Genomic DNA, 27782 nt, shown 5'->3' with positions numbered 1-27782 from the left:
AGCTGGAAACTCACCTACAAAAGCAATTCCTGAAGGGGTGGAGACAACGCTACACAGTGCCTGGCACTGCCTGAGCCAAAGCTGCCTGAATTCAAGTATGATTTACCCAAGTAACACCACCATACAGTGGCTCCATTCAGACAAAATTTCCACCAACCCCCACAGATTCTGTGCGTGATGGTCCAGGCTGTTCACCTTCCTGCAAGTACCCCAAACTCCTCAGCTCTGCTGTTCAGTTGCCATGGCATGATGGAAGGCCACCTCCACCCTGAAACACAGCATCCTGGAACAAGCATTGGGAATTAGGTCTCTGTGTCAGTGAACTGCCTTAGTCTTACCTTCTGTAAAATAGGAAAAATCCTCCCCATTTCATAGAGCTTGTTGAGTACTACAGGTGAAATCACCTTGTAAATGCAAAATATTTTCACAGTTTCTCCCCACTGCCATAAAACAAGGTCATGTTTAAAAAGGTAAAGACAGTTCCCCTAGCATTGTACCATTTCCAAATGGGATTGTACCTCTTTTGAACATGGCTGTTTCTCAAGTTCCTTTCAATGACTTGAAAACTACTGAGCCAGCATACCATTAAGTACACAGTCTCTGGGGTTGTGGGTCACTGCACAGTGAATGCACTTTTCTTTAAAGCAGTTTCATTTCATTTGCATGTCATTTTCTATGCCTCTAGATTTCTACAGGTCTTTATATTGCAGAAGAGCCTCTGCAATGAGTAACTTATCTGGGTACAATACACTCCCTGAAAAAAACAATCCAAATAGCAGCAAAGTTGATAGCATGCTGCCTTCAGAGCAGCACACCAGGAATGAGTCCAGGAATAAGATGTATCAGTGAAATAAATCTCTATTTAAAAGATGCATAATGAGAATGAAAGCAGACACAGTCCATAGCCTAGGAAAGGACACTTGATCTTCTTTTCAAAGCAACTTAATTCATCTATGTCTTTAATTTCATAAAATGAACACAGTACTGGTTACAAATGACTGACTGACAGTTCTGAAGACTGAGCAGCTCTGTTTTTACAGCACTGAGTAGCATTGATCTTTCTTCTAAGTCAATAAAAAGTCTTCTTTAAGTCACTCTGTTCTGTAAGTTACTGAACACCTTCCTCAGCATGAAAGCCCATGCAAGTTGAGGCATTTAGTGAGTTCAAAGGAAGCAGAATTGGATCTCTGTGCAGCTGGTTGTGTTATGATAGGACCAACAAGAAGCCTCACCAACCACACCCTGCTGTAAAAGTCACTCAAACTTTAGTGAGATCAAGCATCTTGAAATCTAGTTAACAGGCTTAGATTTCTCAGCCTTTTTTAGCCCTTGAGGGGCCTCATTCAGTAGTGGATGGACATGGGAAGGAAAGAGGAATGGGGAAGGATTTCATCAATGAGACTCCCAGATTCCATTCATGATCCTAAAAGGAGTGATTCCTGCAACAACGACATTTCCGGGGCAAGAGCCATCTTTCAGATTGGGTTCACAGTTTAACTAATATGGTGGCCCAGCAGGCTAGCACTTATCATAACTTAAGAAAATGAGAAAAAGGGACAATTCCTTTCCCTTTGAATATTTCAAGTCATGCTACATTTCAGATATTTTGTATCCTCTTTTGGTAACTGCTTTAAAACAGACCATTAAAGAGTCTGTTTTTTCCAGCCTAACCCATGTATTGTCAATCTTGAAGCATTTTGCTAGCTAAATATAGTCCCTGCCCCACAGCCTGTGGATCAAGAGTGCTAACAGCTAATACAAAGTAATTGTTCTTTTCCCTTTGTTGACAACAGCAAGTGGCATTCTACATGTGAGAGGCTTTGCCCCTATTTCTTTTCATTCCTCACTTGGGTACAGGTCCTGTACCCCAATCTGCAGACCAGAAGAGCAGCCTGCAGCTATCTCTGACACCTTGCTGTAGAGTCATGACTGGCAGGCTTCAGGTGTGGAGAAGGGGCTTCAAGAAAAGACTAATGAACAAACAAAATGCATATATGGAAAACATGGGAGGATTACACAGGTTGATGGTACATCCCAAAGAGGTGAGTAAACGAGTATCACTCTTTTTAAACCATGATACTAAGGCACACCTGAGAAAAGTCCATGTTCACAGCAGCTTCTTAACACAATCTCTGTTCTCTTACCTTAGTGGTATTTATAGCAGTAAAAATATAAAGGAAGAAGTCAATAATAATTCCACTGAGAAACCGCAGAAGGCATGTTCTTGCCAGGTTCTCACACCTACCAAGGATGGATGAGAACACAAAACTCTGCTCAGAACCAAAACTGTGGGTGCTGGGACTTCATCGTGGAAATGTTAGCAACATGTACAGTAGAGCCGAAGTTTTCTACAAGGAACCAAGTCTGAGCACATACATGCACAAAAAGATAAAAGGAAAAAAGGGGGGTGGGGGAGGAGACTACCAAAAAAAAAGGCATTTCTGGATCCTTGCAAGCTCAATATTAGGTGCAACAGCTGTACAAACTGCTGTCTAGGTAGCCTTCCAAACTAATGAAATTGCCTATGCAACTCTGCTCGTGAAGTAGCACTCGATGGATCTAGTTATCAAACGACCACCATTCTAATTGTTCCTCAGTTTATCGATTTCCTTGTCACTATGCAGAAAATAAGAGGAGACTGTTTATAAAACATACGTACATGGAGGTGGAAAAATACAGTTCTGGGTTAAGCTACCACAGACGAAGCCACTGGGTCTCTCCCGCCGGAGAACCCGCTTTGCTCATGCTTCACAGCGGTGGTCGGATGCTGCCTGCAGACGGGTACCCACCCATCCCACCAACCGCGGGGGGAGATCCACCAGGACCCAGGCAAAAGTTGCGTACGATGCAAGCCCGTCCCCAGACGGTACCCAGAGGTGCCGGGATTGCCCAGGGCAGGGGCAGCCACCCCGGCAGGTCCGCGGCTGCCCCATCCCATGGAGCGGGTCCCCGCTGCCCCGACCCGCCGTACTTACCCGGTCTCCTCCTCACCGGCCTTTTCCTGCCGCTGCAGAAGCGTACTTTGCTGAAGACCCCTAGGACGTGCCTCTCGCAGAGGGAGCGTCCGTCCTTGCTGGGGCTGGAGCGGCGCTTGGAGGCGGACACCCGGTCGCTGTTGGACTCCCTCGCCTGCCGCTTCTGCCGGATCAACGAGCTGGCGATAGCCGCTGCCATCGCCGCTCATGGGCACCCCTGCGCCGCGCCGCTCCGGGGGGCGCCTCCCGGGCGTTGGGGCAGAGCCGCGGCCGCGCCCCACGGGGACGGGGGACGAGGACGCCCCGCTTTACGCGCTGCGGCCCCGAGTCCCGGCGCCGGGGAGAGCTCAGCCGGCCAGGCGGAGCAGGGCGCCCGGGCTAACAACCATGGCTGGGCGTTGGACCCCGCAGCCCATGGGTCTGTCCCCGGGGAGCGCAAATCCCGGCACGGGCGGCCGCCGGCGAGACCCCTGGCCGGGCTGGCAGTGCCCCGCGGCTTGTAAATCCGGGAGGCTGCTGTCCCACTTGTAATGGTTCGCCGGCGGCAGCTGTGTCCAAAGGATAGGGTGTGAAGAAAGGGGTTCGCGGAGGATCCGCGGGTCCCTGCGGCGCGGTGCCGCTCCGCCCGGGCGCAGGCGGCGGCGCTTCTTCCTGCCGGCCGCCCTCCGCCGAGGAGCCGTGGGGTGAGTCAGAGTCCCCCCGGCCCGCGGCCAGCCCCGGCCCCAGCGCGGTGGCTCCGAGGCGCGGCGCGGCACTGCGCGCACATGGACGCGGCTCTGCTCCGCACCCGCGGCCGGGCTCAGGGCGAGCCGCGCTGCATTTCTGTTTGCACTCCTCCTCTTCCTCTATCCCCCCCCTCCCCACTCCGCTCTCAGAGAGGGCGGGAGGGGAAGGAAAAAGCAGAAAAGAAGCCACGAGAAAAAGCACCAGGTCAGCAAACAAACAGAAAAAGAAGGTATGTAATTAAATTACATTAAAAAAAATAATTAAAAAAAAAAAAGAGTCTCCCGGCCGCGGGTGCGGGCTCACATCGCCGCAGCTCGGCGCCCCGGGCTCACAGCGCCATGGTTGGAGAAGCTCTCCCAGCCCTGCTTTCCGCTTCTGCCCCAGCAGCGGCTCTCCCCGACGGCAGCAACCCACATCGTCCGGCCCTGCGGGAGGCCGCGGAGCTCTCGGCACCGGGCCGGCCCCGGGCTCGGCTGCCGCGGCGGGGACGGAGGCGGGAGGAGCGATGAAAGGCGGGGAGGAGAGCGCGGGGGGGGGAGGTGAGGGGAGGGGGTGCGGAGCTCAGGATGCTCCGCTGTGCCACCCGACGGCGGCGGGACCGGGAGGAGCCGAGCCGCGCCCGCTACCCGTCTGCATCCTCCGGTCCGGCCCGCGGAGAGGAGGGGGGAGCGAGGCGAGGCGAGGGGAGGAGAGGGGAGGGAGGGGCCGGGGAAGCCCCCCCGGACTCCCACGCCGCGCGGGACTGCTGCCAAGGTGGCGGGGAGCCCCGCAACCGCCGGGCCGGGCCGGGCCGGGCCGGGCTGGGCTGGGCTGGGGAGGAATTGCAGCTGCTCCCGCTCGCCCTCGTCTACGCAATCCTACGTGATCGAGGTTTGGATGAGAAAAATCGCGCAGGCATAGAGAGGCAACTGCATCTTCGCGGCGGCCCTGCCCCTCCGCCCGGGCAAGGCAGCCCCCGAGCAGGGCAGCCCCCGAGGAGGGGAGCCGGGCTTTCCCCGCGCCGCAGCCCCGCCCGACCCTCAGAGGAGCCGCCTGTCACTTGTGCAGCCACCCGTCCTCCTCCTCGGCTTTTGCTGTAGGTGCCCGAGCACCCAGCCTCAGCAGCCAACCACCTCCATGGCTTTCCCTGCTTCTCCGTGTAAGCACAGAGAGGACGACAGCCCCGGCACCCCAAGGGCTGCGCTGCCTCGGGGCGGATGCCTCTCCTGGGAAGCCTGCAAGGCGACTGCAGTGGTGGGCACTGCCGTGCAGGCTGTCGTCAGAGCGGTCCCGCGGCAGCCCACCAGTTTATCAGCACATGCTCTGGTCGGGCTGACCCGCGGGAGCTGGGCGAGCTCCCTCCTATCTCCAGCTACAGAGCTGCACTGAACAAAATTTAAGGTGCAGAAAAACGTCTCTGGCTATCCAGATGAGTAACTGCTGTTGCTGCACTAAGAATGGTGTTCTACAGATTTCAGGTTCAAGTAAGAGCTGACGAATGTATGTGCAGGAAGTGATGAGCATCTTGCATCTCAGGGGAGCATACAGTGGTCGGAGTGGAGGGAAAGGAGATTTCAGCTGGAGAAAGGAGACCTGCCCCAGGTACACTTTGGTGAATATTAGTGGCAGGACAAGACTAACTCAGTCCTGAAGGTGTACATTTGAAGCATGTACCCAGCTGAAGAGGACACTTTAAACCAGTTGGTGACACCCCCTGGGGACTACAGACTTCAGCAAAATAATCTTTGTAACTACTTCATTGCAAGAACTTTAAACTATTTTAATGTATTGGGGAAAAAATGCAACTGAAACAACCACCCATTATGTCCATAAATATTAACTAAATTCCAGCATTACTTCCTGATTTTCACTCTTACTCCCTGGGCATGCCAAAATGAGGTGGAATCAGGTTCCCCAGGAGAGAACGGGGGAGGAAGGTATTCAGAACCTTTTGGGAAATATAAATATTTGACTGTCGATCTTTTTTTAACTGCTGCCAACTTTTTTGCGCAGATTTCACTGTTCCAATCAATCAGGATTTTTCTCCCCTTTCTTGTAACTAAAATGCTTCATATTTTAATTTTCTCTGCCAGATTATTTCACTTGACATCAAAGAACGTTGCAGTACAAGGTACAGGCATGGCCTAAAGAAAGCTGTTTGCAATCAGAGAATCACTGTCTGAAATGCCAGTGAAGCTTCACCTTCAAAGGGTATGAGCAAATCTGGTATCTTCCCAGGAAAGAGGTTTTCCATATATATATTAAGATACTTTTTTTGCCTGTAGTCTTCAAAACACTGGTGAAAGAATGCTGGTTTATTCCACCCCCATATTAGATAACTTTCAGTTATTTAGCATGTGACTAATTTGTTTTCTTGTGTAGCTGTAAACTAGGAACAGCAGCTCTGCATTTAGAAATGATCCTAATCAGTGATAAAGTTGGTCACAGTATTTTTTTTCCTGGTGATTTGTGAAGCTGAAAAGAGAGTCAGCTCTAAGAAAAAATCCTTCTCCCAGGTCTCTCTGCTTCTGCAGTGATGGAATTAAAGCAGAGCTTGTGAAACTGAATATAATGCTGCTTTTCCCAAATAATGTAGGTCTGTCTGTCTTTATAGTTGGACAAGAAGTCCACAGGTTTGGTTCTGAACACAGGCACAGTGCCATAAACTCCTGGTGGCATTACTGGGATATGCATCTGTTCTGCACCACTCTGGATCATGCCCCAGCTTCACCAATGAGAGCCCATGCTTTCATAAACACCAAGCAAGCCCATAGTCGTCTTGAGGTGAGGAACTGAAGGCCAACCTCATAATGCACCTGCACTGTCACTCTTAAAAAGTTACATGGTGCGCACTATGAAGCAAGGAGGAGAGAATAGCATTGATTCATAAAACAAACAAGCAAGACAGCATTTTGATCATGCTAGAGAGATATGGCAATGCCCATCCTGCAGTCTGTGCAGAAAGGCCCCATCCTTCACAGAGGAGAAACCAGAGGGTCAGACTCCCCATGGCTGTTGGAGAATCAGTCTCACAATGCTTGTTAAACATCCCTATTCCACCCTAAGCATACAGGAGCCTCTGTACTAGCCACTTGCTATTGAAGGAGGCTGATATAAAGATTTCAAGACACTGCTATTTCTGAGGTTTTGTTCACTTGATAAGTAAACTCTTCAGTCCTCAGTGCTGAGGCTTAAAATGAAGGGCTGGCTGAATTTCAGAGTTTTGGTGGCTTGAACAGAGAAGTGATCTGGAATTGCATTCCCTTACCTTCCTAAACAGAATGATCTATCTAGGTCAAAACGGAGGTTATTGGCATCTTTCCTTAGTGAAGTGTAATAATTCCCGCAGGGTTGCTAACAGAATATCCTGTTTATTTTTCATAGAGCCTTCAAAAGCCATGGGCTATATTCTATGGATTCAGTCATTAGGCATATCTCTGCTTTACTAATTCTGTATGCACAGAGCAAACTACAGATAGAAGCATATGCAGGTTTTTTGCTGTTTTATCTGCATAGCTACTGAAAATATATGCATGAAAGTTAAAGAAGAGATTTAAATTTCATACCACTTTAATATATATGCGTGTATTGCTGTAGTTGACTGGGTAAAAGAAAGATGCCCATCCCTGGGCAATAATTATGAATGGCCTAATTCACCATTTTACAGCATCATAGCAACAAATCTCTTCCGATAGGAAGGCACTGTTGAGTTTGAAAGTCTGCATGAAGACACCTCTTAAGAATTGTACCCAATTTCCACACTGTGTAACTTATATCTAAAATGTGCACTTCCAGGGCTGCTTATTAAGCAGAATTAAGCCCATATCCATGTTTCATTAACTTTATCCTTTGCAGGGGAGCCCCTTGTTGCATGTCTAGCATAATTAAACCTCATGCAGCTTTGGCATTCCCCAGTCTCTCTGTGTGGGCGGACGTTTGAAAAAAACCATGCCTGGGTAACCTGATAGAGAAAAGAAAAGACCTTGAAATATTTTGCCCATTTTGTGTGCAGGGTAATTCTGTTTACAATGCATGGGCTTATAGCTATGTTTGGATGCCTAATAAGAATTCACATGTTCACTTAAAAATATGCTATTTGTGGAGAGATCCAGCCCTAAAACAGCAGTGGAGTATGAAAACTGGCTGGCTTTCCGGGCTTTTCTCACACAGCTGAGCTCTGAGCTGCCTAGGCCTTTTAATAAACACAGAAGAGCCCGCATCATATGATTGCTATATTAAAATAATTTATTTAATGGGCCCCTCACCCCTTTTTTTTTGCTTCAAAGATTCAATTAAAATTTGCAACTCATCAGGAGGAGTATTCATTAGCCTATCCGGTGTCTTTAGAAATAGCTCTAGCTTAGAGAAAAGTGGGGCTTGTCTGTCTTACAGCAAATGTCAGGTAAGCATTTATGCAGATTGCAGAATGAAACCACTGCTGCATAAACTGGTCATAGGCAGCACCAACACTATGAAACCAAATGGAGCCCAGAAAAAATAAATATTTCTACTTGGATTTTATATGTTCATCTACGTTTTTTCTTTTGAAGAGAGGGTTTCTAGTTAACAGAATATTTTCTTTCTCTTCAGTGACCTATACCAGATGGAGGCAGGGAAACACAAGAAAGCTTTGACTGAAGGAAACCATGGCTGTCTAAGAATGAAAATGCCACGATGCATTTCTCTTCAAGGAGCCTCCTGCATGGCTGAAAAGAATTTGTCTCCTGGGTTCTGGAAGTCCCTGCTGGGAACAGCAGGAAGCTACACTGTCTAGGGTAGATTCTGCTGCCTACACCTTGCTGCAGAAGCTATCTCCCCAAAATCAAGCCTGACAATGAACAGTAGCAGGGGCATCTGAAACTGTTCCCACATATGTAGAGAGAGCACCCTGTAGACAGGCCAGCGCCTATCTCACATGTCAGGGCAAGACCTGGGGCTTCTTCAAGATGGGCTCATCTCAAAGCTGCTGTTATCACCCCAACAGCCCCATTCATCGGCCCTTCTACCATCTCCTTCCCCAGTGGGATCAGTCATTGAGGTGACACAGGGATGAGGCCTCATTGAAGGGTCTCCACCATGGAGCAAAGAAAGGATTGTTGCTCCGCTTGCAGATAACCTTGTGCAAGGCAGAGCTAAGAGCCCTCTCTTCCTGAGCAAGGGACACAAAGCTAACCAGCTGCTCCAGGCTTAGAAGCACCATCTATAGAATCATGGAATCATAGAATAGTTAGGATTGGAAAGGACCTTAAGATCATCTAGTTCCAACCCCCCTGCCATGGGCAGGGACACCTCACTCTAAACCATGTCACCCAAGGCTCTGTCCAACCTGGCCCTGAGTACTACCAGGGATGGAGCATTTACCACTTCTCTGGGCACCCTGAGCCCAGGACTTGATGAGAAAACTCAAGTATCTTCTTGCTTGTACTACAGCTGCTGAATTTAAAGATGGGACAGACAACTGCCTCCCTCCCTTCCACCCTCCACCTCTTCTTCACTGGGTTTCTCCCAACATCCAGAAACAACCTCCATCCACCCCCTTTAGGGACTTTTTCATATGCGGCAACCCATCTAATAGTCCTAAGCCACAGGAACTGCAAGGAATGGGGTGGGAGGGAAGGGAGAGCATGGACTTGAGATTTCATCCCAGGTCTTATATCTGCATTCACAGCATGGAAGAACGAGGAAAAGCCAACATACAGCCTTGTGCTTTTAATGTAAAGCAGGAGCTTGTGGCTGAAATGGGTGAAGTAGCCACCCCAGAACAACTCCTGTTGTGAGCCTGAGACTGAATATACACACATAATGCTGTTCTCTGTCTGAAGCTGAGACATATTCCTCAGACCTCAGGGTAGCAGCACTTTCATGAACAAGACAGCTCCTACAACCTTCCCTTCCCTGGGGGAGGTCAGCCATTCCCATTGCTCTCTTTGAATCCTATTTGATGACAGCCAGTAGCCTGTTTTGGCCTACAGTTTCAATATTGCAAGAGGTGGCCAGTTTCCATGGACACTGAACCCAGTTGTGTCTGAATTTACATCTCACCTGCTTGAAGGTGATGTGCTCTGGGTGGAGAGAGAGGGAAGTGTAACTCCACAGTACAGTTTGAGGCCCTGGGCCCCCAACCCCCTGAGCTCAGGAGGTCTATGGGACTGCCCATGCTTTCCCTCTCCCTGAGAGGAAGGAAAGCTGCTCAAGCTGTGAAACCTCCTCACGTTGTAACCATGTAGCCAAACACTGATTCCAACCAAAACCATTTTCAAGCATGTCAGGAAAAGCCTTTCAATTTAAAGTTTCCATCAAGCTGACTTTGCTGAAAGTCAAACAGATCCTTCCTGATTAGATCTTGGCTGAGGCAAAACAGCCCGATTATGTGATTGAGAATGATAAAAAGAAGGGAGGGAGAACAAAACTCCTATCACATTCCTCCAACAGGGCTGTGGGACTGTCTGCTCCACAACAGGTCAAGGTTTGGAGATTGGAGACATCAGCCTCCTTAATGCACCTGTGTTGCACTGGCATAGGCCAAGATGGGAGGAAGGGAGAGGAGCTGTGAAGGAGAAATAACAAACTCCCTCCAGACCCATAAATCTCTTTATCTGCACATAATGGATTCTGCCAGACCTAAAGAGGTCTTGGAAAGTTCCCTGACCCCAAACTTCTCTTGTCCCTTCATCCAGCCTCCAAATTCATAAGAAGCCCAGCATTTGCAGCCTGAGCCAGGTCATATCTCAAATCCTGCTGGTCAAAAGAGCAGTGCTTCAAAGCGCAGCCCATTGCTTTGTCACCCAGCAAAGGCTCCTTGCAGTTCGGACAGCTTGCAGGTAATGCAGTGACTCTGACAAAACCTTGTACTCCCACTGCCATCAAACTGCAGAACAGGAGTGCTGGAACATTAATCCTGCCCTCAGGATGCCTCTGAAGTTACATGCATCCAGATTGCATCTTATTTAACCAAACCTGTTTATTTCTCCCACCTACTGCAAGGGCATACTCAACACTAAATGTAAATATGAGATTACAGCTGTTGTACAGCTAGGAAAAAGTTTGAAGACACCCTCATCCCCTGCTGACCTAAAGCAATGGGTAGAAAAGATCTGGGTGAATAATACATCACTTCCCCCACATACCCCTGGCCTCCAAACACACATCTTGCTATTTAATTCGTAATTTATTTCCCTTCCCAGTAATATATCAACTTTTCTATCTCAGTAAAATGAAATCTCATGTCCTCTCTCCCCACATTCTCACAGCTAATACAACCCAATAAAAGTATCAGTAGCCTTGAAGAAATCTAACTTTGCCGAGGATAAAAAGACTGATGCAGTAGTAATTAATGATCACAGCAAGTCTGGTGAAGAGAATAAACTGAACTGACATGGAAACAGAGTTCATAGAAGCAAGTTTCATTTTAATGCAGCTATATCAAACCTCTGGGGATAAACTATTTAGTCTGCATTATTTCAAGATTCACCACTATTTTTTTCCTCAGAAAGCAGTGACTCTGGGAACTGGGAGGCATGAGAGAGATACATCTGAACAGGACCTTTCTCCACAGAACTGCAGCTAGTAGAGCGCAAGCCCAAGCCCATGGGCACATACATGGAACAATAGGGAGCAGAAGCAGAAAAGCTCTGTCAAGTTTGTACCCAATGCAGCAAACACAAGTATAAAAAGGGCACAAAGTCTGGTTACCACACTTCAAAATTGTAAGGGATCAGAACATAGCTCCAGAAGGGCCTGAGGTCTACAAAGAATATGAATCTAGTGAGACACTTGAGCAGTCTTTTTTGCTGCAGTAATAAACACATCTACAGGGGTTTCACATGGGGCTGCCCTGGGAATACGTGCTTGGTACTCAGGGTATTTAGCCCGTTAATTCTGCAATTACTGATAGTTTGCTGTTGCTGAAAATCTGGCCACAGAAGAAAAATGGTCAAGATCCTCTGTATCCAGAGAATGACAGAGAAGGTTTGGCCCTGACTGATAGATTTCTTACCACTCAATAAGAACATTTTTGAAAGGAGGGGCTCTTTCAGCCCAGCAAAGTCAGAATGAGAGCTGGAGGCTATGAGTCAAGGCAAGGCTCATGTTTATTGCTAATAGCAAAGGTAATTCATCAAGAGAATATGGCAAGAATTTTGATGGATTCTCTAGCATTTCATCCTAAGAGTCAACCTCTTTCAAAAATAGATGAACTGATATACTTGTGCACAGGGTACAAAGGACCCTGGAGAGGTCACCCTTGTACTATGCCAGCAATACCTTCATCATCACTGACAAGGTTGGTCTGATCCCTGCTTAGGGACCTGCACCAGTGGAAATCCCACAGCTCCCTTGGGAATGCGGCCCTGCACCAACCTTAGCTGAGAAAGCATTTAATTCAAATCCCACTTGTCTAGAGGTTTCTTGCCCTATTGATATCGAGACAAGGGGGGCATAAAATCACAAAATGGAATATATTGATTTCTCCAAATCAATATGCCTGCCACAGAGGACTTACTGGGCTTGCTCTGTGCAGCTCTGACTTGAGTGAAACAGATGACAAGACTGTGCAATCACAAATAGTCCCTTAACACCTAACTTCAGAGACTCACCCAGCTGCTGTCAGTATTAGAGCTAATATGAACAGAAATCCACTGTGCTGAAAATCTTGGGTTCAGAGTTATGTTTCTTCCCCACAAGGAATGAAAACAAGACCTTTTGGAGCTCACAATGTCATGCCAGAAGAGCAAGAAAGCACACTGCTGTGGTAGAACTGGTAGTCTTGCCACTTTCAAGACCAAGACTCAAGTATTTGCTCTTGCACAAGGCAGAGCAGCAGCATGAACCTGGGTCTTTAAATTCCTGTGCACAGGCTCTTCTGAAATGATTATTTCCTTTCTCCCTCCCACAGTTTTGATTCATTTGTCAAGGGAAAAAAAGCACCACCAGTGATTGTTTGGCTGCTCCTTCTGCAGGCATCCATCACGGCCCCCCAGCCTGTATCACTCATACATGTGTCTGACACAAATTACAGTTTTGGCCTTTTCCCTCAGACTGCTGAACTCCAGAAGTGCTTAAAGCAGAAACTGCAATAGCTGCTCTAACCACTTTGTAGGGCTTTTCTGGGGCTTTCCAAGGATAAGTTTTGGACATGGGCAACCCTGTTTCCTTCCTTTTTTCATGACCTCTCTGCAGCTCCTGTCTTGGACAAGGAATTCCTGTACAGTGTGATTTCTTTCCTCCTCTCTGGCCTTGCTTGCTTATCCTCTACCTTCATATGCATGTGGGGTTTTTTTTCCCACTTCAGGGAGTCTTATTTTTTTTCCCACTTCAGGGAGTCTTATTCAATTTGGTCTTATTCCATCATGTAACATAAAAAAACATTGTTCAGTTAAAGGGCTGTTGGAGCCTACTACAAACAAGTCATTGATTGGACCTGGTGTCCAGAGAATACCCCAGTAATACAGTAGAAATAAGCAGAGAGCAATGCCTTCTATCAAGCATGAAGAAACAGGAAACAGAACCTTCTTAGCTTTCAAAGTCATGTCCTAAAGCCTTCTCTTTTGAATGTAGCTGGGTCCTTCAGGGTGAGAGGTCAGGGTTCCCAGAGTTTCCCCTTCTAAGCGCACAAAGAAGGCTGCAAAGTTGGGAATTCTCCTTCTCATTGCCCAGGGACAATACTGGTTGGCCCTCCTGTGGCACCTAACATGACAACCATGGCTCATCCTTGCCACCTGCCCCATGGCATTTACAGGAACTCATGGGCACTCCTGGGGCAGCTGTCTGCTGTGTGACACTCCTGCCCCAGTACAGGGGCAAGGGGCAGCCTCCATTAACAAGACGAGCTGGCAAGGCAGCCAGCAGCACTCCAGCAAAAGGTGCTGTAGAGTTGCCAAGTGTTATTGGATGTAGGAAAATTCACAACAAGAGAAGTAAGAGCTTTCATCTTTCATTATGACTGAATGCTCCTGCTCTAGCCTGTTGGAAATATAATGGATTCACCAAAATTCAAGCAAGGCAGTGTAAACCAGGAGGCAAGTTATGTGCACTTCCTTCTGGCAGAAGCTCATACATAAGAGTAGCTCTGCTTGGTAATTAGAAAATGTATGTGTGGGGATGAGGAGCCTGAATTAAAAGCCACTTAAGTGGGTACTTGAGTAATTATTGGGAGGCTTTTGAAGAGACATTTTTGTCAGTAATTAAGGAGAATATGGCTTTGTGCTGCATACAGGTGGCAATACAGCAGTGGAGATCATCAGTGCTCCACACAAGAGATGACCAGCTATCTATTAGCTTCAGATGCATGTTGGGATTTTCTGCCCAAGGAACATCCTTCAGAGTTGAAAGACGGCCAGGGCAACAGAGGGACTGAAAACCTGATGCACTCAGACTCTAGATCATCTGCACCAGGGAAAAAGATGCACAAAATATATTTTACGAACCCACCTAGCTCCTAAGGTCCATGTTCCTCAGCTGAAGTGGGTCCTGCTGGTGTCTCTTCAGCCCAGAATTCCTGGAAAACCTCCCCACCCAAAGCAAGTGAAGCAAAATGTGCTGGGCTGTTCCAGCCTGGAGGATGCTTCCTGTCCGTGGTGTGAGCAGGTTAGTTGTGATCTGGCTTCAAGGTTGCTCTCTCTTTTCCTCTACTGGTTTTCATAAGCCTCATGCAAGCTTCATTTTCCATCTGTTTCATTTTAGGGATCTTTGTTAAAGAATGACAATAATACATGCTCTCTTCTCAGTGATAAGAAGAAAGTATATTATTTCTTCATTTATTCTTATTTCTTCATTTATTCTTATTTCTTCCGTTTATTACAGCAGATACTAACGTAAATCGGTGCCTCTAATACCCACTCCAGCTCACCTCAAATGCTGTAAAATGTGGGGTGCAAGAAGATGCCCTCACATTAGAAGACTGATTTGACAATGGAGTCACTAAGAAATAGAGGTACTTTTTAAGTCTGCAGCATCTTCCTCACAACAAACTCAGGCACTTAGTAAAATGAAGTATCAACCTGTAGCTACCAGGGAAGTGTCTGCCTTCTCATTAAAGATGCAGGTAAAGAAGCTTGAAGACTGTAGCAGTAAAAAGAACATATGCAACACAAACATATTCCATAGACACTTCATTACCTTCAACAATTTTCAGGTTCTTGCTTGCTCATCAGCAAGTCACAACATCAGCTGTTGTGAGCCAAAAAAAGTGGGCTGGGATTATTGAAATGGACATAAATGAACCAGACTTTCAGACATCACTGATGCTCCAGGGATCACCACTGAAGCTCCAGCCTCAGCCCGTTGGACTACATATGCGCTGTGCAGAATGTGGTGTGCAAACATGCACCAGCTCTTGCCACAATTGAACATGCCAGACTGACTCCTGTAAAGTTCCCCTTCAAAAGAAATAGTTGACATGAGTCAGACAGCAGACAGTTGTTCTACAAAAGCCTATGTGCTACTCCCAGCCTTAGTACTTGCACTTAGATGGCTCCAGCAATGAATGCAATCCTCTCACTTTTCTTTCTTGACCCCTGCCACTACGTAGGGGCTGAAAAGTCTTCTTTCTGTTGCTATTTATTTAACCATTTCACAGGGACTCTGACAGCTTGAATTGGCCCCAGCTTCTCAATTTTTTGGAGGGATAAAATGAAACAAAACCAAACCACAAAAAAAAAAAAAAAAAAAAAAAAAAACCAAAACCACCCAAAACAACCAAACCACCACACCCCAAAAAAAACAAACCCCAAACCCCTCAACATTCCCGCCCCAAAAACCAACAACAAAGAAAAGAGCATAAACCTTCAAAGAAAAGAGCATAAACCTTCAAACAGAAAATATACCCACAATATTGTACAGCTTGAATGAAAGCCTTTGTTTTTAAAACAAAGGATGCTCCCTTGTGTTGCCTGAAACCCTGGCACTGGAGCAATTAAGAAAGTGAAACTGGCTACAAACTAAAGCAGAATGGACATGTTTCATAGATCTTCATTGCCCAGGCAGAAAGAAATGTAAACAGGCATAAATTACAGCAGCCAGAGGACAGATAAGCTGAAGGACAATGCTGGCACAAGAGCAAACGGGTAGAAACTGGCCAAGAATAAATTTAGTCTAGAAATTAGACATGGTTTCTAGTGATCAGAAGAGTAAGACACTTCCAATAGGACCAATGGGCACATTTCTGCTCTCATTCTGCCCCCTCCTTTCCAAGGAGAATTTTTGTATGCATTTGTGAAAATACTGTGTTATGCAGCCTGCAGTAACATGAGCCAAGAGACTCTTTCTCTCTTCTGTAGCACCAATAATTTTAGTATTTAAAAAGGTCCCTTTTTAATGCTCTAAGAATGGGAGACATTCGATACACACTCAGTAGGGTTTTTTAATGAGCACTGTCCCTTTATCCTTTTCTAATTGTTCCATCTTAAAATATATCTATCCTAATAGCCACACTCATTTAATAGATGATTTAAAGTAAGCAACAGCAATTATTGAGTGTTTTTATTTAGTGGTGTCATTAAATAAAGTGAAAGGAAATAAGATCTCATAAAATACAAATGTTCTTATGCAAGTGTTGTTAGGGATGCAATGACAGGAGGGCATTCAGTCAAGTGTTTATATTGTCACTATCATTCAGACATCAGCTCCAAAGCTTATCCAATTTAAAAGCCACTCCTGCAGATCTTTGCTATTGATTGGTGCAGTCTGCAGAAACACCATTTTCCACAAACTCATTCCAAAATAGGGAAGCTGTCAGCTCTCACATGTGAGGTCCCCTGGCCAGCTGGTACCCATATCTGTCTTCATGTGTCTTTTCTGCTTGCCCAATACTTTGGGGATACCCAGAATCGTCTGGCAGGTGTGTATGTGTGTGTATTCTGTTGGCAGGGTGAGTTAGGCAGAGGTGTACCTGCAGCTCTTCACCCCAGAAGATCACCATGACCAGGATTGCTGATTTCTGAACTTTGCTGCTACTCAGCCTAAGTAAAACTTATGTTTATGCCTGTAATTTCTGCACTGAACTGCTACATTGCCAGTTAATGGTGTTTAGAAATGGATTGCTGCTGCATAATGTACAGCAGAATAACAAATAGATCTAAACATTAGATATATATCACAAATCGGATAATTACTAACCAAGATATTCTTATGAAAGCTCAACCTCATACGATGTAATAGGATTCCATCAAAATAGAGCTTGCATTACAATGACAGTTCTGGCTCCTAGCACTTTGGCTTTTATTGTAATAAATTCTAATTTTCTAATTTTTATCTGATCCTCCCCCCCATGCTCCTAGTGGCATAGGAATTATGATTATGCCAGCTGTAAAACTGGACTGCCTGTTAAAGCAGTCTTTCTGTGAAATTCCTAAGCACAGCACTGAAGTATTTGAGAATTGAGACACAAATGTTGCAGATCATCCTCACTGCCAAGAGCAAAGCACCAAGTTAATAGGCTTCACTTTGACTCCCATATCCACTACCAACCCACAGAGTGACCACAGATGTGTCCTGCTCCCCAAAATCCAAATTCCTTCCATCCATGAAATGGGGGCAATAATTGTTTTGTGAGCCTTTCCCATAGGAAAGCTTGTAAAGATACTTTTCAGGGAGGGCCAGATAGATTTCAGGGTGGGATTTTTTAAAGCAATGCAGGCAAGTTGTGCCAATGGAGGAGCCCCCTCTTACTGCATGCCAACGTGGGTGGAGCTGTCAGGAAGGGCCCCCCCTTCCTGAAAGGACCAACACACTCTTCATGCCAACACACATCTTTCGCAGCATCCCCTTGGTGTCCAGCTCAAATCCTGTCCACCACAAGCTGAGACCCTGTCCTCTCTTACCTCTTTCTGTGAGGCCATAGGGAATGGGCTTGGCACCACTGCTGCAGGGGAGCCTTGGCCCCACTCCCTTCCTTTCACTAGCTCCTCCATCATATTTACAGCTTGCAGGATTTCTGTTTCACTGCTATAAATGACAAGGTTCCCACCTTGCTTCACCAGGACTTCATGTTTTAGCCTCACAGTCCCTTTACATGCAGTACTGTGAGATACGTGACCTTGGCATCCCAGAAGCAGGGAAGAAGATGGAGGTGCCAGGCAAGTCTGGGACACACTTGACCTTGTGCCCCAACAGCCTGGGTGACCAGCAGGGACCTGTCAATCACACCCAAACCACAGTGGGCCTCAAGGTTACACCAGCAAAACAATTTTGACTAGTAAGAGATCCTGCTCATGGGTGTCAGGGAAGCCCTGTCCTTCCAGCATGCTGAACAGAGCTCAGTTCTGCAGCCGTCCTCTAGCTCCTGGGAGGCACCAGGACTTCACAGTGATGTTTCCGACTCAGAAAGATCCTTCTCTATCTTGCATAAACAAGTCAGGAATCAGCATGATATAACTGCACCCCACAGAGTTGTGTGATTAAAGCTCTCAGCATATTCAATTTCAGAAGCTTTTCAGGTTTGGTTGTGTTGTGTTTTTTTTCTTTGTACATGCGAGATCAGTGAAAAATAAGAAAATTATGTAGTGTTGCACTGAGTTGTCTTTTCTTCCTGTGATGAATTAAAAAGCCCAGACAACAATATTAAGTTCACAGAACTATTTTGTTTTATTTGAAATTAATCTTGTTCCTTTTCCACATTATTTAACCCTTAAAAGTTGAATGTTGAGGAAAACCCACAACTTTTTAAACTTTCCGATGTCTTTGGGGGTAGATTGAAAAGTATCTTGGAATTTGTCTCTCACGGAAAAATCTGAAGTGCAATTAGATAATGGTATGGAACAAAGTAAAGCTCCTCAGGTCATTATTTTATGGTTTGGTTTTGGTTTTGGGGTGTTGTTGGGTTTTTTTGCTTTGTTAAGGTTTTCTGGGTTTTGGGTTTTTTTGGTGCTTTTTTTTCCCTAAAATTGGGGAAAGATCTCATTTTGCCTCTAACTCCATTGTCTGGTTTTGGGGGCATTCTGCTCACCGCTACATCTAAGCCGAAACTTTCCCAATTTTGTTTCCAGTGGTCTGTGGGTTAGAGCAAGCCCATTTTTGTCTTTTTCTGTATCAAATAGTTTGGATCATGTATTCATAATTGAGACTGGAAGGGGCTCAATTAGTGCCTTTTATAATGAAGATGGACAATCCCAGGGCATGAGGATTCCCAGACTGACATGCAAAAGAGGATGGTGGCAGCCAGAGATGGGAACTGTAAAGGGAGAGAGACTGCTGTGCAAGGTGAACCAACCACACCAGTGTTGCTGCTGACACTGAGCAAAAATACAAGACTCACCAATGAAAAGAGGACAGAACAAGTTTCTTCACCAAGCTACAGCACTGTCCTCTGGGGCTGACCATGTACCACGTAGCTCCACTGCATCAAGAGACACAAAATGCCTGCTACCTTGTCACTGCCAGCAGACCAGTCCTGTACCTTACAATGTAGTGTGCGCTCTATGCTGTACAAGATGTCGCGGTTCTACAATCAAACCCATATGGATTTAAGAAAATCAGGATAAAAATCACTAGCTATTTATGTCAGTCCAATAGGTACCTGCACCCCTGAGGTTACACAGGAAGGACAGCACCAATAATTTTTGCCTTAAGCTATGCTCTTTTTGAAGCATCCCTCTCCCATCCTTTCTTTAGTTCCATCATTTTTAATGCCTGCAAGTGCTTTCAGAAATGCATCAGTTATCAAACAGCATACAGGAATAGGATATAAAAAAGCTACCAAGCACACAGACCGGGGCGGGGCGGGGGGAGTGGGGCCGCGCGGCTGCGGAGCGGCAGTGCCGCCCAGTGGCTGAGCAACCGATGGCCGCCACTGCCGCTCCGCGGCCGTGCAGGCACCGCCGACCGGTGAGGAGCATCCCGGCTGGCAGGGTTACCTGTGCCGCCGTCCTGCCCGAGGCGAGCGAGAAGGGAAGAAGGAAAAAAAAAAAAAGGGTGGGAGGGGAAAGAGGAAAAAAGTAGGGGGAGGGAGAAGGAAAAATTATAAGGAATTAAAAAAATAGGAAGAAGAAAAAAGAGGAGAAGGGGGAGAAGGGAGAAAAGGAGAAAAAGGAGGAAAAGGGGGAAATAAAATCAGGGAAAGGAAAAAGGGAAGGAAAAGGGGAGAAAAGGACAAAAATGGAAGGGAGAAGAAAGAAGACGGAAAAAGGGGTCAAAAAGAGAAAAAAAAAAGGAAAGGAGGGAAAAGAAACCACACACACAAAAAAAAAAAAAAAAAAGGAAAAAGGGGGGGGGGGGGAACCTAGAATGTAAAGGCAGAGGTAGGGTTTTTACAACTATCTGAAAGACCTTTATTCATTCAAACTGGGACTTCTGTACACCAGCATCGCCTCAAGCCACACTGGAAGCTCGGCAGCGTTCACCTTTCCAGCAGTGTTGTAGCACAGCTGCTGGGCCCAGACACCCCTCTGCTGTCTGCCTGCACTGCAGTAAGGACTTGGGTCTCAGGCAGGCAGCAAAGCTGCCCCAGGAAATGTTACCAGGGGCCAAGACTTGTTGTGGGGTCAGCTGGAGGGAAATGGGGCTGCTGGCAACCACGAGCTACTCCTCTAAACACCTGTGTGGAAGAGGAAGGAGGGAAATGAGGGGTCCGGGTCCTACGGGGCTAGCCAAGGCAGAGGTCAGGCAGCTCGCACTTCCCACCAGCAGAATGTGCAGCCCTGTCTGCAGCAAGTCAGCAGCTTTGCCACATCGCAGGTAAAACCCTGCAATCTGGGTGCCTTCCCTTGAGCAGGAGCCCGAAATAAACAGTTTCGGCTCACACGAGGGAAATGCCCTGGGAGTCAGGGACAGGAGGGGCAAAGGAGGGGCTGCGGGACTGCCGGAAGGAGCGCCGCTCCCCAAGCAGGACACCCTGCCTGGAGCCAGCTCCTGCCGCCACGGCCGCGGCTCTGCCTGCGGCAGCACTGCCACCTGCTGCTCACTGAGTGACACACGCTCCCGCTGAGCGGCCCGGCGCGGCCCCGCCTGCAGCCCATCTGCAACCCACGCGAGTCCTTGCCCAGAGGTACCCACTCAGCCTAGGCTGTTTTCTAAAGCCAGAGCTTCTCCAGCAGTACCACGGTTCGTCTGGCTGCCGGGGCCACCACTTGCTCCCGTCGAGTGGTACAGCTTTGCGTGGTTCTTAGGGAGGCTTTTCGCTTTGTGTATCAAGCAGCCCGAGCTTCTGCACTCTTGGCAGCTCTGTGACAGAAGCAAGGTGCCCTGTGCTGCATGTGACAGGTCAATGAGATGATCTGTCGCACCAACTACACGCAAAAAAAAAAAAAAAAAAAAAAGAAAAAAAGAAAAAAAAAAGCATCTGCATGTAGTTTGAGTAGAATATTTGGCGACTTCGTGCCATTTTACAGTGCTATTTTAAAAACCTGATAGAGGTCAAAGGACAGAAAATGTTTTTCTTTGCAAGTCAAATGCTTGACTATTCGTTTATTCAGGGTGCTTTATTCTAAGCACTTTTAACATGTTAGAAGCAGAGTGTATTTCTTTCTGTCAGCAGGTTGGACTAAGTCTTTAAATCTCATTCTTTTCCTCCAAATGTTTTGGCTCTGCACAAGCCCTCAGATCTGTTGTTCTTCCAACACTAAGTTAAACCACCTCTCCCTTTCACAGCATTCAGCCCTTGTGCTCCATACCTAGCAAATGGGAGTGCAAATTCTAAGCTCAGCTGCTTGCTGCTAAATGCAAAGGTCTAAAACTGACACTGAAAATGCCTACTCACTTCTGCATATCTTGCTCTGCTTTACAGACTCCAGAAAACTAAGTACATACCAAGGTCACCTTCATTCCCCACCGAAAATGCAACCAGCAACAGGGTGGAACAAATCACCCATTTAGCAGTGCAGAGCAACACTCTGCAATGTCCCTGCCAGATCAGGCAGGGGACAGCACAGGAGAAACAGGAATTTTCCAGAAAGCAACCATAGGCAGCCAAGTCAGAACCTGACCAGAGCCTTGGAGTGGACAATTAAACACCTTGGCCTTGCTATATACCTGATCAGAGAGGGCACATGGGTTTCAGTGCTCTTTTCTATCCTGTAAGAGGTACCCAAAAGTTTCTTACATATCTTCCTGCCTGCCTGGTCCTGGTTGCTGCAAGCCAGGATTCACTCAGAAGCAGGAGGCAGCTGCCCAAAACTGGGCTTGCAGTTGCTTCATACACAAAATGTACAACAAAGGAGGCAGCTTTTGCCCCTTTACCACCTGTTTTAGCATAGTCATCCTGTACAAATGACAAGAGCTGGAAAGCTTGGATTCTGCACTTTAGCTGTCTGAATATACAACTAGCAAAAGCTGACAAGTGCCTTTGGATATACCACCAAGCAATAAGAGACACCACTCACACAGATGTACTACCACATCAGCTCTGCATATTATAACCTGCAGCGTAATGTAGGTGCACATATTACAAAGAAAAACATTAGTTAACTAGCTTGGCCTTAGCTGTATTGCTTGTTCATTTGTCTGCAAGCAAGTTGTGAAAGTCCCTGCTTGCTCTGTTATTCATAGCTATTTGTTTACGTTGCCTTGAGCAGTTCTTGCTCTGCCAGTCATGCAAGCCCAACATTCATAATTTGTCCTATAAACCAGGAAATTAATGTAGAAAAGAGGCTGCATACAGCTCTCTACCGCAGCATTAATGTCAAGCACTATATTCCATTTTAAAAGAATAAAATGCGTTTGTGCCGTACAGGCTAGTTGCTTGCCTGGGAAAAGGAAATTTCCATGGTCCCACATCCTGACTCCGCAGCAAGCACTGAGAATAGATCATAGGGGCATTATTTTTTTTTTTTTCTCACAGGAAACAGATCTATTTGAGATTTGTTCTTCAAAATTTGCAGAAAATGAAGAGAAAAAGGCCACAAACACAGCTATTCCTGTCTGAATACCCATTTCTCCTACACAGAGAAATGTGTCAGGTTTTGCTTCAGTTCACCACATAACAAGAGCTGCAGGGCCATGGTTTAAATGAACTTACACTGTAAAAAGCAGTGGCTTTACTGCTAGCTGCTCTCTGACTAGCAACTGTATTACAAAGTTAGAATGTAGCAGTCACCCGCATCTCTGGCCTATTTAAATGAACCTTTGAGGTTAGCTTGCCCAACAAAATTGCATTGATAGAGCCTGTTATTTCTAATGCACCACTGCTTTCTCTCCTGGGTACTATTTTCCTTCCCAATACTGCTTGTTTATACAATTAGGCGTTTCCTACCCTGAGAAACAGCCTTTGCAGTGTCATCGATCACAGCAAATAATAAGTACTCACAGGATGCTGCAAAGTCTCAGTGGACCAACACTGAGCTCTCCTCATAGCATTTTTTCCAGTAGATTTTGTTTTGAACAGGGTACAAGAACAGCCAGAACAGCCTCCTGTGTACCTGCAGAGCCATCCTGGGCACAGCACAAGTGTAAGATTAACTCCACTTGGAATAAAATGACCTGAAAAGAGCACACTACCTTGTTAACTTTATGGTTAAGGAAGTAATCATGGTTTCTATGGGATAGCTTCATAAGATTCTTCCAGTTTTCACGGTACTAAGTAATTAGAAACTTCCCAGCCAACGCCTGCTACACCAAATGAACAGCAGTAAGTGCAGCCACTTTGGCTTGAGCAGGAGCCTGGCTCAGGCACCTAGTGCCCCACCAAAAGTGAAAGAGGTCAAAACACCACTTCTACTTATGCTGAAATCTTGGGAGTCACACAGGACTTACAGAGGGGCTGCCAGGGACAAGCTAAGCCCCACTCACAGATCTCATGCTATTGGGTCTGGCTCAGGCAGACACTGCCATGACCTACTGCATGCTTGCCAGAGTGCTAGTGACAACCCCAGCATGCAGCCTGCAGCTCAGCCTAGGCTCTTGGATCGATGCCATCCTCAGCAGCTGGGTCGTAGACAGTACACAAACCACCTTGCCTGAAACTCATTCAGGTACAAAGCACAGTGGTGTCTTTATCAGGTCCTTTAAGACAAGTTGGCTGTGGGCTTCCCGCTCCTCACTTACAGTACCTGAGCTGGTAGTTTCTGTCTCACAGCAGGTAAAATTGTGTCTTGCAGTGCAATAAGCCCATGGCTCCTTTGTGTGTCTGCACAGCTGGAAAAACCTGCGTCCAGGAGAGCTTTGCTTTTGGCAACCCAAGTAGGCTCCTGGAGTCCTTGGAGGGTTCATGCTTTGCTGTCAGTGCCTCTGAGAGCTCATGGCAGGTTGGCATGGTGCTTCAGCCCCACCAGTCCCTGTCTGCCTGCCTACCTGCATCCTTGGGATGCTCTTGGGGGGCTCTGACCCAGCGTGCAGGCCTAGAGCAGGCCATTCTCTCTCTGCCATGCTTGTTTTCCTTTTGTCCCATAGCTGCCATCTTGTAGCCAGTGATAATTCAAAGTGACTCTTGGTGAATAATTAATTGTCTTCATCCTGGATCATCTTTAATGAATGAAAAGGCTGAAAACCTGCTGGGCACAAGAATATGGCTCCGTGATTTTGGCACAGATGTGCATTTCTGCAAGTGTTCCCTGAACTCCCTAATGAAAGATTCTGGGGCTGCAGATTGAAGTCCCTGTTTGTTGTCCCCTCTTGGGATCTAGAAACCTGAAAATGTGCAGGGCACAGAAAATGCATTTCCCTACGGAAAAAGCATTTGGGTGATGGGTGCAGCAGGAACAGTGGAGAGAAAGAAAACAGGCCAAGCTTGGCAGAGATGTTAAGCAACTTCTTTTTAAGCACGGGTGTTTGGAGCTCCCCAAGCCACGTGCCCATTTTCAGGCTGCCCCCTGCAGGGAGAGGGGACTTTCAGCCGCCTGCCAGCTGCCATCACTGCACCGATTCTTCAAAAGGGGGTTAATCTGTCCCTGCCGCCGTGCCACCAGCGCTCTGCAGAGTGCATGGCTCACTTATCCCTGCTGGGGCTGCAGCAGCGCTGCCAGCTCCTCCAGGGATTTGGCAGCTGATTGAGAGACTAATACTTAGGGAAGGGCTGATGAGGGCTTCCAAACCTGCACAGCTTTCTAGTAAGTTTGAACGTTCAGAACAGAATGACAAATTTCTCTCATCATGTCTTTAACAAGGAAAATATACTCTTAGGAGCTCACCTTTCCCTTCCACCGACGGGCCTTTTAGGTGATGGCAGCAGCACCCTCCCCAAACTCAGCATCTTTAGGGACAGAGGGCAAACCAGCTTCAGCTCCTAACCACCTGCAGCTCCCTGAAGCCATGTGGCTGAGCAGCCACAGGGAGGCATCAAGGGGATGCTCTGGCTCCTCATTAAACCAGGAGAAGGAAGGAAAGGCTTTGGGCACAATTAGTTAATGAAGCTGGCAGCTCTGCATGCTAGCAGCACCTGACGTGTGGATTTGAAGTGCAGCTGCACAAATACAACCACCAGCACTTTCAGACCCCTTACAAAGCATAAGCACCTAGCAAAGCAAACACCTGTCTGAGAGGAGGTTAGATAGCCATGCTGCAGAGCAGGCAGCCGGTTTGCCTCATAATTAAGCATATGTTCATGGAAAGCACCTGTGCACTGAGAAGCCTCAGCCCTCCTCTGCTTCCACAGAAAGTGGTTTCTCCTTCCAGCAGCTGCCTCCCACCTGGGTAATGATGAGGTGACATTGTCCTAATGCACAGGAGGCCTGTGTAGTGCCAGCAGTCACAGCCCAGGCAGCAATCAGAAAGCGGCTGTTTATTTTTTTCCTTTCCAGACTTAATAAAACACCAGCAACTTGCAGGTAATGAAAACCTGGAAGCTACAGAAGCAGAAGTGCAGCAAGCGTTCTGGAGAGCAGACAGAAAAAGATGCCATGTTCTGCCCAGCATGCATCTTTTGGACTTAGATGTTGTGCCATGCACAGCTGCAGATTAGGCTGGGAAGCACAAGCAGCACTATAACATACGGCAAGGAACATTTTAAAGCCATACTGCTCCCACCCTCATCAGACCCAGCTTGCAGATGGGGGGTGCAGAGACTGCTCCTGTGCAGGCTGTGAGCTGTCAGCAGGGTTCGATCAGCCTGCCTTGCTGCACCATTTTTTGCTTCATTACAGAAATGTAGCAGGACACATAATACCCAAGTTCAGCCTGACTCTGAAAGGACAGTCTTCAAAACCCACTTGATGGGCTTCTCTTCCCTGACCCTCACAAGAATTCACAGTAGATATTCACTATCTGCATCTCTGCTCCCCATATTGTACTTACTTTGGCTCCCTACACCAATTATGTAGATATTTATATACTGTCAGAAAAAGCAGAAAGAGCACAGAATTTTGCACAACTGATTAATTCCGATAAGCATGCAAAGCACTTTAACATGTATCACAAATTACATAAAAATGCTCTTTTCAGTTCCTTATTTTGCTTCGTTCTATGAATATTACAGTACAGACAAAAATACAACCAACAAATAAATAAAAGATGGAAACACGGGCTGATATTTTTGGATGCCTCCAGGAACAGCTATCAGTCCGTATAACTACTTTTCAAGCTTGCTGAGGGTTATCATCAAAATAAAAGGCACATGCATGCATTTAAACTAGGTTATAGTTTGAAAAAACTATCTAGCAGATCTGCATTGTATCTCTTGCTAGTTTCAAAAGTAGAAATTGAAATTCAGTACAGAAGAAATAATAGCCACAAAGATAAGAATATGTTTTAGAAAATAATTTGGCCATGCTTTACTGTCAGAGAAATGAAAATATCTGACATTCCCTTTAAGTGGTAGAAGCTGGACACATCAGGGGCTTGGCTGAAAATAGCTGGCTGTTCAAAATTTTTCTGTTCTGGGGATGATCAGTTTAACTGGAAGAATACTAACTATGGTCCAAGACAAGAGTAATCATAGAATCATATAGAAACATAGAATGGTTAGGTTGGAAAGGACCTGAAGATGGTCTAGTTCCAATGTCCCTACCATGGCCAGGGATGCCTCACACTAGACCATGTCACTGGTGCTTCTTATGGGATATAAGTTTAACTGTAAAGTCCCATGGAGGAGGGGTGAGAGGTGAAGTTTTTCTGAACTGAAGGTGTATTTGAGTTATTGACAGGCATATCCAACTGTAAGGTATTTATTCTGGATAATAAAAATAGCAGAAGAAATAAAATGCTTGAGCTGCAGCATAACTTAACCAGCACAATGGTTGCTCTGGGTGCGTGCTTATGTGGTATATGCATCCACACTGCTATTGCTGTTGGACCTAGCTCGATTAAAGCAAATTATGCAAATCTCTGCTCTGCAAGTCCCCAGATTTGATGCAAATATCCTAAAGGAAAACAAAATATAAGAAAAAAGAGATTACTACAAGAAAGATGGGAAGAGGAATGAATGCAGCAATTGCTAATGGAGACTCCAGGAGATAGCATAATCGTGAAATGTTACAAAGGCCACTAGCCCAAGGAAGGAGTAGAGGTGACGCATTCTAGGCTCGAGTTCCAAGCACTGCACCTTGAGGGACTGGTTAGATTTCAGGGACAAAGCCTCCAAGGAGGCTGTCACTGCTGACCTAAGATCACCCAAAGCAGCATAACCCAGAAAGCCTTCACCAGAGAGAAGCATGACCACCACAGATGCCTCCAGCCCTCTGACAGAGGGGAACAGCAAGGACTCTCTTGCAACCAAGAGGCACAATTACTGCCAGGCAGCCCTCAGGCCCCTGCTGACAAACATGCCCTGCTCTCCAAATGGGAGTGCAGCAGTGCTCTAGGTCAGGGGAGGCTCTGCCCTGCCATAGCACCGTTCCAAGTCTCTATCCCTTCTCCCATCATCAGCCTCTTGTCAGCAGTTTAAGAGACTCCAGATAGTTGCCAAGAACTGTAGGCCTGACAAACATCCAGCCACTGGATCACTGACAACTCTCTGTACTGTTCAAAGGACACAGCTGTCCTGCTGCAATGCAGTTTTCCTGCAAGGCTGCCTGCAAATTTCCTTCTAAGCCCTGCAAAAGGCAGAAACCTCCTTTGAACTGCTGTGTAGGACAGGCCCACATGGCCACCTGAGGTGTCTACAGACAGGGACTTCCCATCTGCTGCTGGATCGCACACTGTGACCCCATCCAAATTCCCAGAAAAAGGGAGGAAACTGTGTTTGATCACCAGAGCCAAAGCAATGGAATTATTGCAGCTCCATATTACACAAGATACAGTTGT

The 27782-nt window shown here is 46.7% G+C and overlaps 1 protein-coding gene and 1 long non-coding RNA gene across 4 annotated transcripts in view; one reads left to right on the top strand and one right to left on the bottom strand.

Moving 5' to 3' along the window:
• The window catches only part of FGF12 (fibroblast growth factor 12), a 234748-nt gene that overhangs the window by 99562 nt on the left and 107404 nt on the right, over positions 1-27782 (bottom strand). Inside the window, exon 1 of one of the 3 annotated variants that reach the window (XM_061345737.1) lies at positions 2976-4204. The exons of the other annotated variants lie outside the window; for them this stretch is intronic. Within the exon in view, the coding sequence (XP_061201721.1) occupies positions 2976-3174 (199 nt within the window). The 5' untranslated portion in view covers positions 3175-4204. Of the gene's footprint in view, positions 1-2975; positions 4205-27782 lie in introns of those variants that run through there. 3 annotated transcript variants of the gene reach the window in all.
• LOC133208084 (uncharacterized) lies at positions 3698-11502 on the top strand. The gene is made up of 2 exons (XR_009724230.1): positions 3698-3930; positions 11170-11502. It is a non-coding gene; the product is annotated as an uncharacterized LOC133208084 (long non-coding RNA).

Source organism: Neopsephotus bourkii, unplaced genomic scaffold (genome assembly GCF_033783945.1).
Source record: "Neopsephotus bourkii isolate Nb327-2 ecotype Australia unplaced genomic scaffold, CSIRO-AGI_Nbou_v1 NB_234, whole genome shotgun sequence".
NCBI classification, from domain to species: domain Eukaryota; kingdom Metazoa; phylum Chordata; class Aves; order Psittaciformes; family Psittacidae; genus Neopsephotus; species Neopsephotus bourkii.
This window is presented reverse-complemented; position numbering and strand designations above follow the sequence as displayed.